Source organism: Panulirus ornatus, chromosome 47 (assembly GCF_036320965.1).
Source record: "Panulirus ornatus isolate Po-2019 chromosome 47, ASM3632096v1, whole genome shotgun sequence".
NCBI classification, from domain to species: Eukaryota; Metazoa; Arthropoda; class Malacostraca; order Decapoda; family Palinuridae; genus Panulirus; species Panulirus ornatus.
In genome coordinates, this window is record NC_092270.1 from 20,122,279 (window position 1) to 20,135,497 (window position 13,219).

General features: G+C 37.6%; 1 protein-coding gene across 4 annotated transcripts in view; it reads left to right on the plus strand.

Moving 5' to 3' along the window:
* EndoB (SH3 domain containing GRB2 like, endophilin-B) overlaps nucleotides 1-13,219 on the plus strand; it is a 127,052-nt gene that overhangs the window by 18,685 nt on the left and 95,148 nt on the right. For 3 of the 4 annotated variants that reach the window (XM_071689918.1, XM_071689921.1, XM_071689920.1), the window contains exons 5-6: nucleotides 1,207-1,270; nucleotides 9,023-9,061. In XM_071689918.1, coding sequence (XP_071546019.1) covers nucleotides 1,207-1,270; nucleotides 9,023-9,061 — 103 coding nt within the window. The remainder of the gene's footprint in view (nucleotides 1-1,206; nucleotides 1,271-9,022; nucleotides 9,062-13,219) is intronic. The other variant, XM_071689919.1, reaches the window with a different exon arrangement.

The following is a 13,219-nucleotide window of genomic DNA, read 5'->3' on the forward strand; positions in this document are numbered from 1 at the left end:
GTGAATAAATACAATAAGCAGTTCACTTTCTGCTGGTATTTTTCACTCTTATTCTTCAAAGCAAACATATATCTCTGTCCCAGTAAGGTACCATAAGGAACAGATGATGGAGCTTTAGGGGGAAATCCCTGGTACAGTAAGGATGTGTGGAAAGAGGGAACATTATCTGGGAGGACAAAAATGGGTATATTTGAAGGAATGATAGTCCCAACAATATAATATGGATGCGAGGCATAGGCTATAGATAAGAGTGTGTGGATGAGGGTCGATGAATTGGAAATTAAATGTTTGAGGACAATATTGGGTTTGAGGTGGTTCGATCAGGTAAGTTATGAAAGGTAAGAGAGATGTGTAGTAATAAAAAGAGTGTGGTTGAGAGAGCAAAAGTGGGTGTGCTGAAATGGTTTGTACAAATGGAGAGAATGAGTAAGGGAAGTTTGACAAAGTGTGTATATGCATCAGAAATGGAGGGAACAGGGAGACTAAATTGGAGAGGGAAGGATGGGGTGAAAAAGATTTTGAGTGATTGGAGCCTGAACATGCAGGAGGGCAAAAGGCATGCATGGGATACAATGAATTGGAATGATGTTGTATATTGGGGTTGATATAGTGTCAGTGGACTGAACCAGGGCATTTGAAGTGTCCAGGGTAAACCATGGAAAGGTTTGTGGAGCATGGTTGTATATAGAGAGCAGCGGTTTTGATAAAGTACACAATACAGCTAAAGAATGGATGTAAGTGGATGCGACCTTTCTATGTTTGTTTCTAGCACTACCTGGCTAACACAGGAAATGGTGATTGTGTATGAAAAAATGTATCCTGTTAAGGTGATGGTGATTGGTTCTCCCCACTTCCACAGAAAATCAGCCACTGGTCCCAGCACATACATTTAAAAGGAATGTGTAATTGGGAAGCTGAAAATAGGGAGCTTGGGAAGTAAGGGGACACAGTAAACAATGGAGGTTCAGAATGTTGCTAGTCCATCACATGGTCTATGGTGTGATTGTATTTTAAGAACGAAAGTGCCAGTGAGGAGAAATTTTGTTTCATAGAAGTTGATGAAGTAAATTTGTGGTTTTATAAATCAAGGGATATGATAGTGTGAGTGAAGAAACTTGAGAGTTGCTCACATGGGTTATTTTGTTTTCGATATTCAAGAATGTGTAACGAGTTTGAATGTAAACTTATATAATATACTTTTTTCAGATTGGATCTTGATGCATGCAAAAGTCGTTTAAGGAAAGCTCGTTCAGCGGATGGGCAGTCTTCAGTAAGTAATACATTGATCAGGACTTATATGATTCTCAGCAGACATATTTTCCCATGTTCTTTAACTATATATTTAATGGGTATTTAACTAGAATAGCTCATTGGAATATTTCCTCAAGGCATTAAACATGTTTTTGCAGCTCCTTGATGCAGAGTTGGGAGATAAATTTGATTCATAAGCTGATTAGGATATGTATGATTTTACATACACATTATGTTAAGGCTGATCACATGATACTTCCCTAAATGGTAACATTTCATATAGAGGGCTGCTGCCACACACTATTGGAAATACTGAGACAACAGGTATTAGTTAATAGTTGTTTGCTAAGTGGTGTGGTAAATGCTGTTAAGCAAGGTTTTTATGTATAGGGCCTTTGGGAAATGGAACTTGTGTTTTCATGAGAGTAAGGGTGCGTTGTTTATTGGATCTTTTGTAAAAAGCCTGAAAAAGAATGCTATTTGATCTGTCTTGCTAAAACAGTTTGACAGTAATTTTGAAATTCAAGCTACCTCAGCAATTGATAATTCTATTTTGACAGCAGATATATGAGGATCAGCAAGTTCTTGCCTTATTCCTCCAAAAGCTGGGAGGATGTATTTTTTTTTTTTTTTCAGTTGAGATGGCATAGGCAGCTGAGGCCCTAAACAAGGCCATTCTACGTAAGGGGAGTGGAGGAGGAAAGGGATGTGTTTAGGAAAGCAGTGATGGCTTGCACAAAGGTGCTTGTTGCATGAGAAAGGTGGGAGATGGGCAGATTAGAAAGGGTTGTGAATGGTTGGATGGAGAAGTAAGATCGATGGTGAAAGAGAAGAAAGAGGCATTAGGACACTTTTTGCAGGGAAATAGTGCAAATGACTGGGAGATTTATAAAAGAAAGAGGCAGGTCAAGAGAAAGGTGCAAGAGGTGAAAAAGAGGGTGAATGAGAGTTGGGGTGAGAGAGTATTGTTAAATTTTTGAGAGAATAAGATGTTTGGGAAGGAGGAAAATAAAGTGCGTAAGACAAGAGAACAATTGGGAACATCGGTTAAGGGGGCTAATGGGGAGGTAATAACAAGTAGTGGTGCAGTGAGGACGAGATGGAGTGAGTATTTTGAAGGTTTGTTGAATGTGTTAGATGATAGAGTGGCAGATATAGGGTGTTTTGGTTGAGGTGGTGTGCGAAGTGAGAGGGTCAGGGAGAACGGTTTGGTAAACAGAGAAGAGGTAGTGAAAGCTTTGCGGAAGATGGAAGCTGGCAAGGCGGCGGGTTTGGATGGTATTGCAGTCGAATTTATTAAAAACGGGGGTGACTGTGTTGTTGACTGTTTGGTGGGGATATTCATTGCATGTATGGCTCATGGTGAAGTGCCTGAGGATTGGTGGAATGCATGCATAGTGCAATTGTACAAAGGCAAATGGGATAAAAGTGAGTGTTCAAATTATGGAGATAAAAGTTTGTTGAGTATTCCTGGGAAATTATATGGGAGGGTATTGATCGAGAGGGTGAAGGCATGTACAGAGCATTAGATTTGGGAAGAGCAGTGTGGTTTCAGAAGTGGTAGAGGATGTGTGGATCAGGTGTTTGCTTTGAAGAATGTATGAGAAATACTTAGAAAAACAAATGGATTTGTATGTAGCATTTATAGATCTGGAGAAGGCATATGTTAGAGTTGATAGAGATGCTCTGTGGAAGGTATTAAGAGTATATGGTGTGGGAGGCAAAGTCTTTATTAAGGATGTAAGGCATGTGCACGAGTAGGAAGAGAGGAAAGTGATTGGTTCCCAGTGAATGTTGGTTTGCAGCAGGGGTGTGTGATGTCTCCATGGTTGTTAAATTATTTTGTTTATGGATGGGGTGGTTAGGGAGGTGAATGTAAGAGTTTTGGAAAGAGGGGCAAGTATGCAGTCTGTTGTGGATGAAAGGGCTTGGGAAGTGAGTCAGTTGTTGTTTGCTGATGATAAAGTGCTGGTGATTCAGGTGAGAAAATGCAGAGGCTGGTGACTGAGTTTAGTAAAGTGTGTGAAAGAAGAAAGCTGAGATTAGATATGAATAAGAGCAAGGTTATCAGGCTCAGTAGAGTTAAGGGACAAATTTATTGAGAGGTAAGTTTGAATGGAGAAAAACTGGAGGAAGTGAAGTGTTTTAGATAAGTGGGAGTGGATTTAGCAGAGGATGGAACCATGGAAGTGGAAGTGAGTCACAGGTTTAGGGAGGTGGGGCGAAGGTTCTGGGAGCGTCTAAGAATGTGTGGAAGACAAGAATGTTATCTTGGAGAGCAAAAATGGGTATGTTTTTAGGAATGGTGGCTCCAACAATGTTATATGGTTGTGAGGTGTGGGCTATAGATAGGGTTGTGCGGAGGAGGATGGATGTGTTGGAAATGAGATGCTTGAGGACAATATGTTGTGTGAGGTGTTTTGATCGAGTAAGTAATGAAAGGGTAAGAGAGATGTGTGGTAATGAAAAGAGTGTGATTGAGAGAGCAGAAGAGGGTGTATTGAAGTGGTTTTGTCACATGGGGAGAATGAGTGAGGAAAGATTGACAAAGAGGATATATGTGGCAGAGGTGGAGGGAACGAGAAGTGGGAGACCAAATTGGAGGTGGAAGTATGGAGTGAAAAAGTATGTATACTCTAACCTGAGCCAGGTATCCATTTTATTGAGTAACCCCTAGGGGTGGATGAACAGCTAGGTTGACTGGAATGACTACGGCAACCAGGATTTGAACCTATGTGCTCGACTCTGGGTGGCCTGTGAATGCGTTACAATCAGGAATGCTTACCACTACAACGACTGTGCAGGCTGCTTCTGTCATGGAAAAAAGATGGGACCTTTATTGTTGGAAGCTGTGATTCCTATTAAGTAAGGTTTTTTATTATAATAGTAAAATTTGATTTTTTTTTCAGTAGTTTCCTGGGTAAACAAAACGTGAAGGGTGGTCATGGTTTTCAGTATAGATATGGACCAGAAAACCTTGTAATACAGCAGTTATTCTTTTTTTTACTGTGGTTTCCGATTTGATTTTTTGGAAGCAATTATAGTATTGGAACTTTAGAACAGTCCTTGCTTCTCTGCCTTTTTCATTACTTTGTAAAGTTATGATTATGCCAAGTTGATGTGGAGGTTAGGTGTCAGATGTATTAATATTGTTTCTTTGATGTCTGTGCATAATGCTGATGCTTATTTTAAAGTTGCTTTTCATTTGGATTTCATACAATTTTTAGTCATTTTCACTTGCCGTTTTGGATAATATGAAGGGAAATTTTCATATTTTTGGATTCTTTGTTACTTATGAAGTGCTTTTGTTAGCTCCTGTTTGAAGCTCTAGGGAGTGTTCAGTTTGTTGTTTGGTTCTTGTAGTTTTTATGTTGCTTTTCACAAGAAAAGAGATATAATTTTACATATTGTTTACCTCTTTTTGATATATTGTATCCTATGACTAATTCATCCATTATTTTCTTTTTGGTAGAATGTATCTTATGAATTGAATTATTAATTGATCCAGTCCAGCATGATTTGAAGATGCTATTTTATGTTCATAGAGGAACTTTGCATTAATTTTGGTAAAATCAAAATATCTTTAGCTAAAGGTAAGAGGTTTTTCTTTTGGACTATACCATTGTGTTTTACATTTGGTTTGACACTCTTTTAGTTCTTATCTTTTATGTGGTTATCCTAGTTTAATGTGATGGAGAATCCTATCATCATATATTTCATTCATTAGATTCTGACCTATCTCTTTACCCTTTACATTTACATACCAGAGTTCATAGTCCTGATGTGACTTTTTGTCAGGCTATACCACCACAGAATAGAGAATGAAATGCTTTGTAATCCCACAAATTCTGGAATATTGGAGACAACAGGTTTACGTGTTTGTTACTGAGGCCATTTGTCTCAAAACTCAGTTCATCTCCATATCCAGAACTGGTAGCAATAGAAATGGAAGGACTTTTCTTTGAATTAATGTTGAATTGATATGTGTTCAGTAATCAGGAGAGAAACCTAATCACAAAAAAAAGATGGGTTTATATTTATGAATATGATGTTTAGATTACCATATTATGATTGATCAATCAGACGTTTCAGCTGCAAACTGGATTATTTTTTATGCTGTCTTTTGTAGAAAAAACCCACACACTAGCAAAGTGTTATCTGTTTTGGTTCTTCCTTAAAGCTGAATGTAACCCTTGCTTGCCTTGGGTTTCTCGTGGAATAATGATCTATTTTTGGTTTTGGATATTATTTTAAATTTAGATCTTTTTCCTTTTGGTTTATAGAAAACTTTTTCTTTCATCTCATAATTGCCTATTTCATTTTGAATCATTGACTCTTCCAAGTCCATTGTCCGTGTTTCAGGAACTTTGATAATTATTACTTTTGGCTTTAGGCCAAAGAGGAATAATTTCTTTACCCAATAGTCCAATTTTTTTTAAAGTTTGATATTTTATCAGTCAAACATTTGAAAATACCTCATATTCACCTATCCAGAAGGTGTATTGACCATTTCCTTCACAACCATTTGACAGTAATTATGCGTCACTTTTCATGTATGCAAGGGCATTGTTTAAAAGAGATGATTGGTACTGCAATGGCTTGCATTGATTTTAGTAATGCAGTATCATATGCTGCAGAGGCCTCAGTTCAACAAATATTCAAAAATTTATGATGTATTAGTTAAGAATTAGCTTCAACATTATAAGATGGATGTTGTTTCGGCAACATTTAGGGGCTTTTTTCTTTCTGTAATACTTGCTTTCTGTTTTCATTGCTATCAAGGTAGTGCCAGAGACTGACAAAGAATAGGTCTCATTTGCTCACATCCATGCTTTATCTGTCATGTGTAATGTACTGCAGCCACAGCCTCCTGTCCACAAAGATCAGCAGTAACTAGCAATAAACTGTAGTTATCTACATACATTATTTTCCTGACATGTTCATAGCAATTCATTTTAGAGGAGAGATGCAGAGGTGCACTTATCATTAGGACAGCTGTTATTTGCATCAGTACATATATAGTTGTCTTTTTTTTATTAAAATGTTTTCTTCATGCATTGTCGAGGGTGAAGTGACTGATTTTTGCACTCTGACTGGATGCTTAAGAACACATGCATCTGCTAACATCACTCTGTATTATAAGGTACTGATGACCTCTGCTTTTTGTAGTGAGTACTTTTCAGCATATGGGCAGCTCATTGTCCCTAGCTGGAAGATAGCAACATGACGTCTTTTACATTTGATGGGTATGATTGGGTAGTCCTTAGAAGGTGGTTGTTGGGAAGTACTAGTACTTTGTTAGGATAGATGGGCATCAAGAATTAGGATGCATCTGCTTTAATGGGACTGGACATGGTAGTATGTGTTCTTCAGATAGCTTTTGTTAGGATGCAAAGTCAATGTTTCTACTGTGAACTAATTTTCTTACATGTCTTTCAAATACCTTTGGATGCCTATCACTATTAATCATGCTGGAAAATAGCTTAGAAACCCTATATTTATGTCTTTAAAGTGTATATAGTAATTTAGTCCTCCAATTTGTATCAGAAGGGTTTCACTAAGGACTATATGGATGCTGATGCTGAATTGATGGTTGTGGTATATTTTCTTAGGTAGAGGACAAATGTTAAACATGTTATATGGAAAAGAGATGGACTTTGCATTGAACTGCATGCCATCATCTCTGATGTTCATTTTTCTTATATTTCACTAGAAAAGATGATTACAAAACATATCTAATTAGTTGCTGAGTAAGAGACAGCATTGATTGAGAGGCATAATGAACCATCTAGACATATTTATAGAGTTAGCACTATCTTAGAAGGTAGAAGTTGGTGAATGCTATTGTGTTCTTTTTCTGTTAGAAAGCATTTAAGGCTCTACTTTGCTGGAAATTGGTTAAAGATTGTATTTTCAGTTAGGCATTATGAACTCCTTTATTGAGTCAAAAGATTTCAGAAAATCGGATTTTTCCAAAGCAACTGGGAACATAGGACCCATTTTAGAGGTAACCCTTTAGAATGTTAGAGTAAGCAGTGTGTCTTACTGATTTTGGCTTTGGGGCTGCTTTTGTTACTGGTTTTTGTAATTGATTTGCCAGAAGGACTTAAATCATACCTAAATGTGCTTGCAAATGATGCTCAAATTATGAAAGAATTGGGAAGTGTTTAGGATTACAACAACATGCAAAGAAACCTAGACAAGCTCCAGCTTTTGTAGGGTATCGATTGATGAAGTTTAACCTGGCCAGAGGAAAAGTAGTGAAGATAGGACAAAGTGAAGAAACGATAGTTATTGCTGTTGTCTTGTAGGATAAAAATGAAAGGAATCAATGCTTAAAAGGAACATAGGAAGTGACATATTATCTGGCCTGTCACCCATTAAGTAGAATTTATAAGGAGATGAATTATTTGCTGGTCATTATCAGAATTGTTTTGCAAGACACACAGAGCTCTGAGAAGAAGTTTAAGTAAGGTTGATAAAGATTATACATGAAATAAGGGTGCTGGATGAACTACGGGGAGATAATAGTCTTAAAATTGTCTATGTTGGAAAAGAAAAATAATAAAGAAGAGATACTTACAAACTTCAAGATTCTGAATGTAATTGACCTTTGCATTCATGTAAGGGTTTTATAGTGAATAATTATGGAGCCACTTGAAGAGGAAGAATTTAAGAAATATGAAAGGAAGGAAAGAAGTACTTGTGTTTTGATAGTGTATTGAATAAATGGTATAGGCTAAATGAAGAAAGTGAATTCAGAGAATGTTAGAAATTTTAAAGTTGTGTTTGTAAGAAGGATTGAAGGAATGGACCCCTGTAAGTGTAAAAAGTACCTCCTCCTAATGCACAAAACAGTAATTAAGTACATAAGCCTACTTATTTTCTTTTACTGTTTTCTCTTCAATGCAGAGATTACTTCATGAAAAAGATTTCCAGTTGAGAATGCGTATTTATGCATATAATGAATGCAGTTTCTTTTTTTTTTTCAGAGTAAGGCATTACAAATAGATTTTTCTTATCAAATATCACCACAACTTTTTGTGATTTAAATCATGATAGTGAAATTAGGCATTTCAAAAAAAAAGAATTTTTTCTATTTGGTTTGCCAGTGAGGTAATTGTCTGATTTTTGCATTAGGAAATAGCGTTAGGTATAAAAGAAGAGATGAATGAGGGTTGTTAAGAGTTGTTTATGAAATAAGGAAGTGGAAAAAGAAATAGAAAATCACTGGTAAGAAACACTATTAGAAACAGAAGAATTGTTTTGTAGCATCTGTGGAAAAATAGTGTGGATTTTGATAATATCTAACAGACTGGTTTGAACAGTTTAGTGTGGATGTGGCCAAAGGAAAGACTTTTCAGTAAGTGAGATGTGTAAACTTGCACACTGTAAAACCATCATGTTTGAACAAAGCCAGTTGGTCTCCAACCTAAATAAGTGAATTTGTTGTCATTCAGAATTCTCCCCATTAGCGTTCAAATGGGTAGATCTTATTTTGTAGTAGGTAGAAAAATGCCATTTTTGACATTTAAATCATCATAAAATCTTTGCCTTGAATAGAATCCAGTTCAGTGGAAATGAAATGAAAATTATTACTGGAGGAAATCATACTTGAGGTGTCTTATTAGATATGTCATGTGAATACTTATCATTAAGGTTTATTGGTCTGTAGTCTCCTCACATAGATATGGTCCTGGTAGACTACCTATATTAGATTTGTTTTTTCTCTTTTATGAAAATTTACCAAAAATGTTCATTTCATTGCAAGCAAAAGGATGCAGTGGATCCCAAAGTCTTGGTGGCCCAGGTAAATATCTTAGGTAGTAAGATATATGTTCATGTTATCGTTTTATATTTCTTGACTTTCTTGCATTCGTTCCTTCAGAGTCTTTTCAGTAGGTGACTTTAACCCTTGTCATTTTGTATTTGATAAATCCCAGTCCTGTCCAACTGATTTGCATTATATGTGATTATAGCTATTTCTTGAGTATTCCTTTTATCCCTTAACTTGTTTCATAAATACAGTATTCTTGATGTATGTTGACCCAGTATTCACATTGGTCCTTCCTCTGTGATTCTTATAGATCCCAGATAACAGACTGCAAAATTATTAAGTTTGCATTTCATTTATTTCTTAATGTAACTTGTTTATCTGTTTGTATGTCATTAACTTAGTTTATCCTCCTTTTTAATGTCTATGAGCCTTTCGTCGAACAGTCAGCTCATGTAGAACTTTCGTTATTCAGGATGCACTTGGCACACCTCAGATTTTTCCAGGAAACTATTGTACTTTTAGATAAACTTTGCAGTATACTGATCTGAAACCATGCCTTTGACACTCACTTTATCTTTAGTTTTAAAAGAGTATTTTCTATCTGAGAGAGAGAGAGAGAGAGAGAGAGAGAGAGAGAGAGAGAGAGAGAGAGAGACTACCTGTGAGCCTACGATGGGATAGCTTATAAGAAATATCAAGAACCAAAAGGAGAAAAATATTAGGTATACTATCCTTATTTGTTTCTGTGCATACATTTAGACTTTGCATGTTGTGTATGCTTCATTTTTTGCTGGTTTGTTAATAGTTGTTGACTTCTATCTTCAACTCCTATCCACCAACACCAGTGGATAGCTGATACACAGGATCAGCCCATCTCAGTGCTAGCAGGTTAACATCTGTTGAAACATCTACACTATAATTAGTGCCCCAAACATTTAAAACTAATTTACCTAGAGTATACCAAGCATATATACCAGGACTATACCTTCTGCCATATTTTTATATGAGTAACTGACACCCAAGGAATCTCCCCTTGTGCTAATTGCAGTTCATTGAGACAAAGGATCTCTGCATACTGATTGAATGCACCTTATTTAAATGAGGGCAGGAAGAGGCAACTTTGTAAGTATGTAAGTATAGCTAGAATACAGACACCAATAGCTGTACAACCTCCATCGTATTTTATGTTTAATTGAGACTCTAGGATTTTTGTGGTGCTAATGATAGTTGCTTGTGACTTCAGGCATCTCTCCATACAAATAAAGCAGGTCTTGCTGTTTAAATAAAGGTGGGGAGAGGCAATCAATTCAAATACAGGGAGAGTTCTGATACTGTTAACCATTTATGTATGGCTAGTCCTGTGAGGGTTAAAGCTAGAATATATACTCTTTATGGTCTTTCTTTCTTTCAAACTATTCGCCATTTCCCGCATTAGCGAGGTAGCGTTAAGAACAGAGGACTGGGCCTTTGAGGGAATACCCTCACCTGGCCCAATTCTCTGTTCCTTCTTTTGGAAAAAAAAAAAAAAAAAAAACGAGAGGGGAGGATTTCCAGCCCCCAGCTCCCTCCCCTTTTAGTCGCCTTCTACGACACGCAGGGAATACGTGGGAAGTATTCTTTCTCCCCTATCCCCAGGGATACCCTATCCCCAGGGATAACCTTATTAGGTACACAAGCCTAATTCGTCTGTTCATATATATATATATATATATATATATATATATATATATATATATATATTTTTTTTTTTTTTTTTTTCAAACTATTCGCCATTTCCCGCGTTAGCGAGGTAGCGTTAAGAACAGAGAACTGGGCCACTGAGGGAATATCCTCACCTGGCCCCCTTCTCTGTTCCTTCTTTTGGAAAATTAAAAAAAATTGAGAGGGGAGGATTTCCAGCCCCCCCGCTCCCTCCCCTTTTAGTCGCCTTCTACGACACGCAGGGAATACGTGGGAAGTATTCTTTCTCCCCTATCCCCAGGGATAATATATATATATATATATATATATATATATATATATATATATATATATATTATTTATTTTATTTATATTCATTACACTTTGTTGCTCCCTCCTGCATTAGCGAGGTAATGCAAGGAAACAGACGAAAGAATGGCCCAACCCACCCACATACACACGAACACACACACACATCCACACACGCACAGATACATACATACCTATACATTTCAACGTATACACATATATACATACACAGACATATACATATATACACAGGCACATAATTCATACTTGCTGCCTTTATTCATTCCCGCTGCCTTCCCGCCACACATGAAATTACAACCCTCTCCTCCTGCATGTGCGCAAGGTAGTGCCAGAAACAGACAACAAAGGCCACATTCGTTCACACGCAGTCTCTAGCTGTCATGTATAATGCACCGAAACCACAGCTCCCCCTCCACATCCAGGCCCCACAAAACCCCCCATGATTCACCCCAGATGCTTCAATGCCCTGGGTCAATCCACTGACAGCACATCAACCCCGGCACACCACACCATTCCAATCCACTCCATTCCCCGCACGCCCCCCACCCTCCTACATGCCCAGGCCCTGATCACTCAAAATCTCCCTCACTCCATCCTTCCACCTCCAATCCGGTCTCCCACCTCTCGTTCCCTCCACCTCTGACACACACATCCTCCTTGGCAACCTCTCCCCACCCATTCTCTCCATGTGACCAAACCACTTCAAAACACCCTCTTCTGCTCTCTCAACCACTCTTTATGGTAATAGTGATATATATAAGAGATGACTTGAACATCACTGCTAGGAAAGGTCAGGATGCTCTTCGTTAGATTACTGCTATGGCTCTTTCCATTTTTTCTCACTTTGTGTGTTCATCTAGATAATCAATACTTTTTGCTTCATAAGAATTAAGTTAGGATAACTAGAGAGAAATTTTTAGCTTCGATTTCTTTTCTCATATTTGGAATTTTATCGTTGAAATTTTTTTGGTAAGGGAAACTTTCATGGCATATAAGTATGTGATATAACTTGATTTGAGAATTCTGATACTGATTGATGTTTTCCAAGTTGAAAGGTTGACATGAATATGATCTGCTCAAATTGGAAAGTAGGCCAGATTTGAAATGGCAGGATTTGAGAGTGGTTGTGATTTGTGTTCCCACTTCTGTGCGGATTGCCTGTTCACATAAGTTTTGAAGGACAGTGATCACTGTCATTGATTTAGAGTTAGTTGCAATTGTTTGTTGATGAGTATTATTATTTTTTTCTTTATTTTACTTGATCACCGTTTCCTGCATAAGTAAGATGGTGCCAGGAAACAGAAAACAATCCTTCCACTCTTTTTTTTTTTTTTTTTTTTTTTTTCCAAAAGAAGGAACAGAGAAGGGGGGCCAGGTGAGGATATTCCCTCAAAGGCCCAGTCCTCTGTTCTTAGCGCTACCTCGCTAATGCGGGAAATGGCGAATAGTATGAAAAAAAAAAAAAAATATATATATATATATATATATACATAAACACCCAAACACTTACATATACATACACATACATATCAACATATACACATATACATACATATACATAAGTGAGTCAGTTGTTGTTCGCTGATGATACAGCGCTGGTGGCTGATTCATGTGAGAAACTGCAGAAGCTGGTGACTGAGTTTGGTAAAGTGTGTGAAAGAAGAAAGTTAAGAGTAAATGTGAATAAGAGCAAGGTTATTAGGTACAGTAGGGTTGAGGGTCAAGTCAATTGGGAGGTGAGTTTGAATGGAGAAAAACTGGAGGAAGTGAAGTGTTTTAGATATCTGGGAGTGGATCTGGCAGCGGATGGAACCATGGAAGCGGGAGCGGATCATAGGGTGGGGGAGGGGGCGAAAATTCTGGGAGCCTTGAAGAATGTGTGGAAGTCGAGAACATTATCTCGGAAAGCAAAAATGGGTATGTTTGAAGGAATAGTGGTTCCAACAATGTTGTATGGTTGCGAGGTGTGGGCTATGGATAGAGTGGTGCGCAGGAGGATGGATGTGCTGGAAATGAGATGTTTTAGGACAATGTGTGGTGTGAGGTGGTTTGATCGAGTAAGTAATAATAGGGTAAGAGAGATGTGTGGAAATAAAAAGAGCGTGGTTGAGAGAGCAGAAGAGGGTGTTTTGAAATGGTTTGGGCACATGGAGAGAATGAGTGAGGAAAGATTGACCAAGA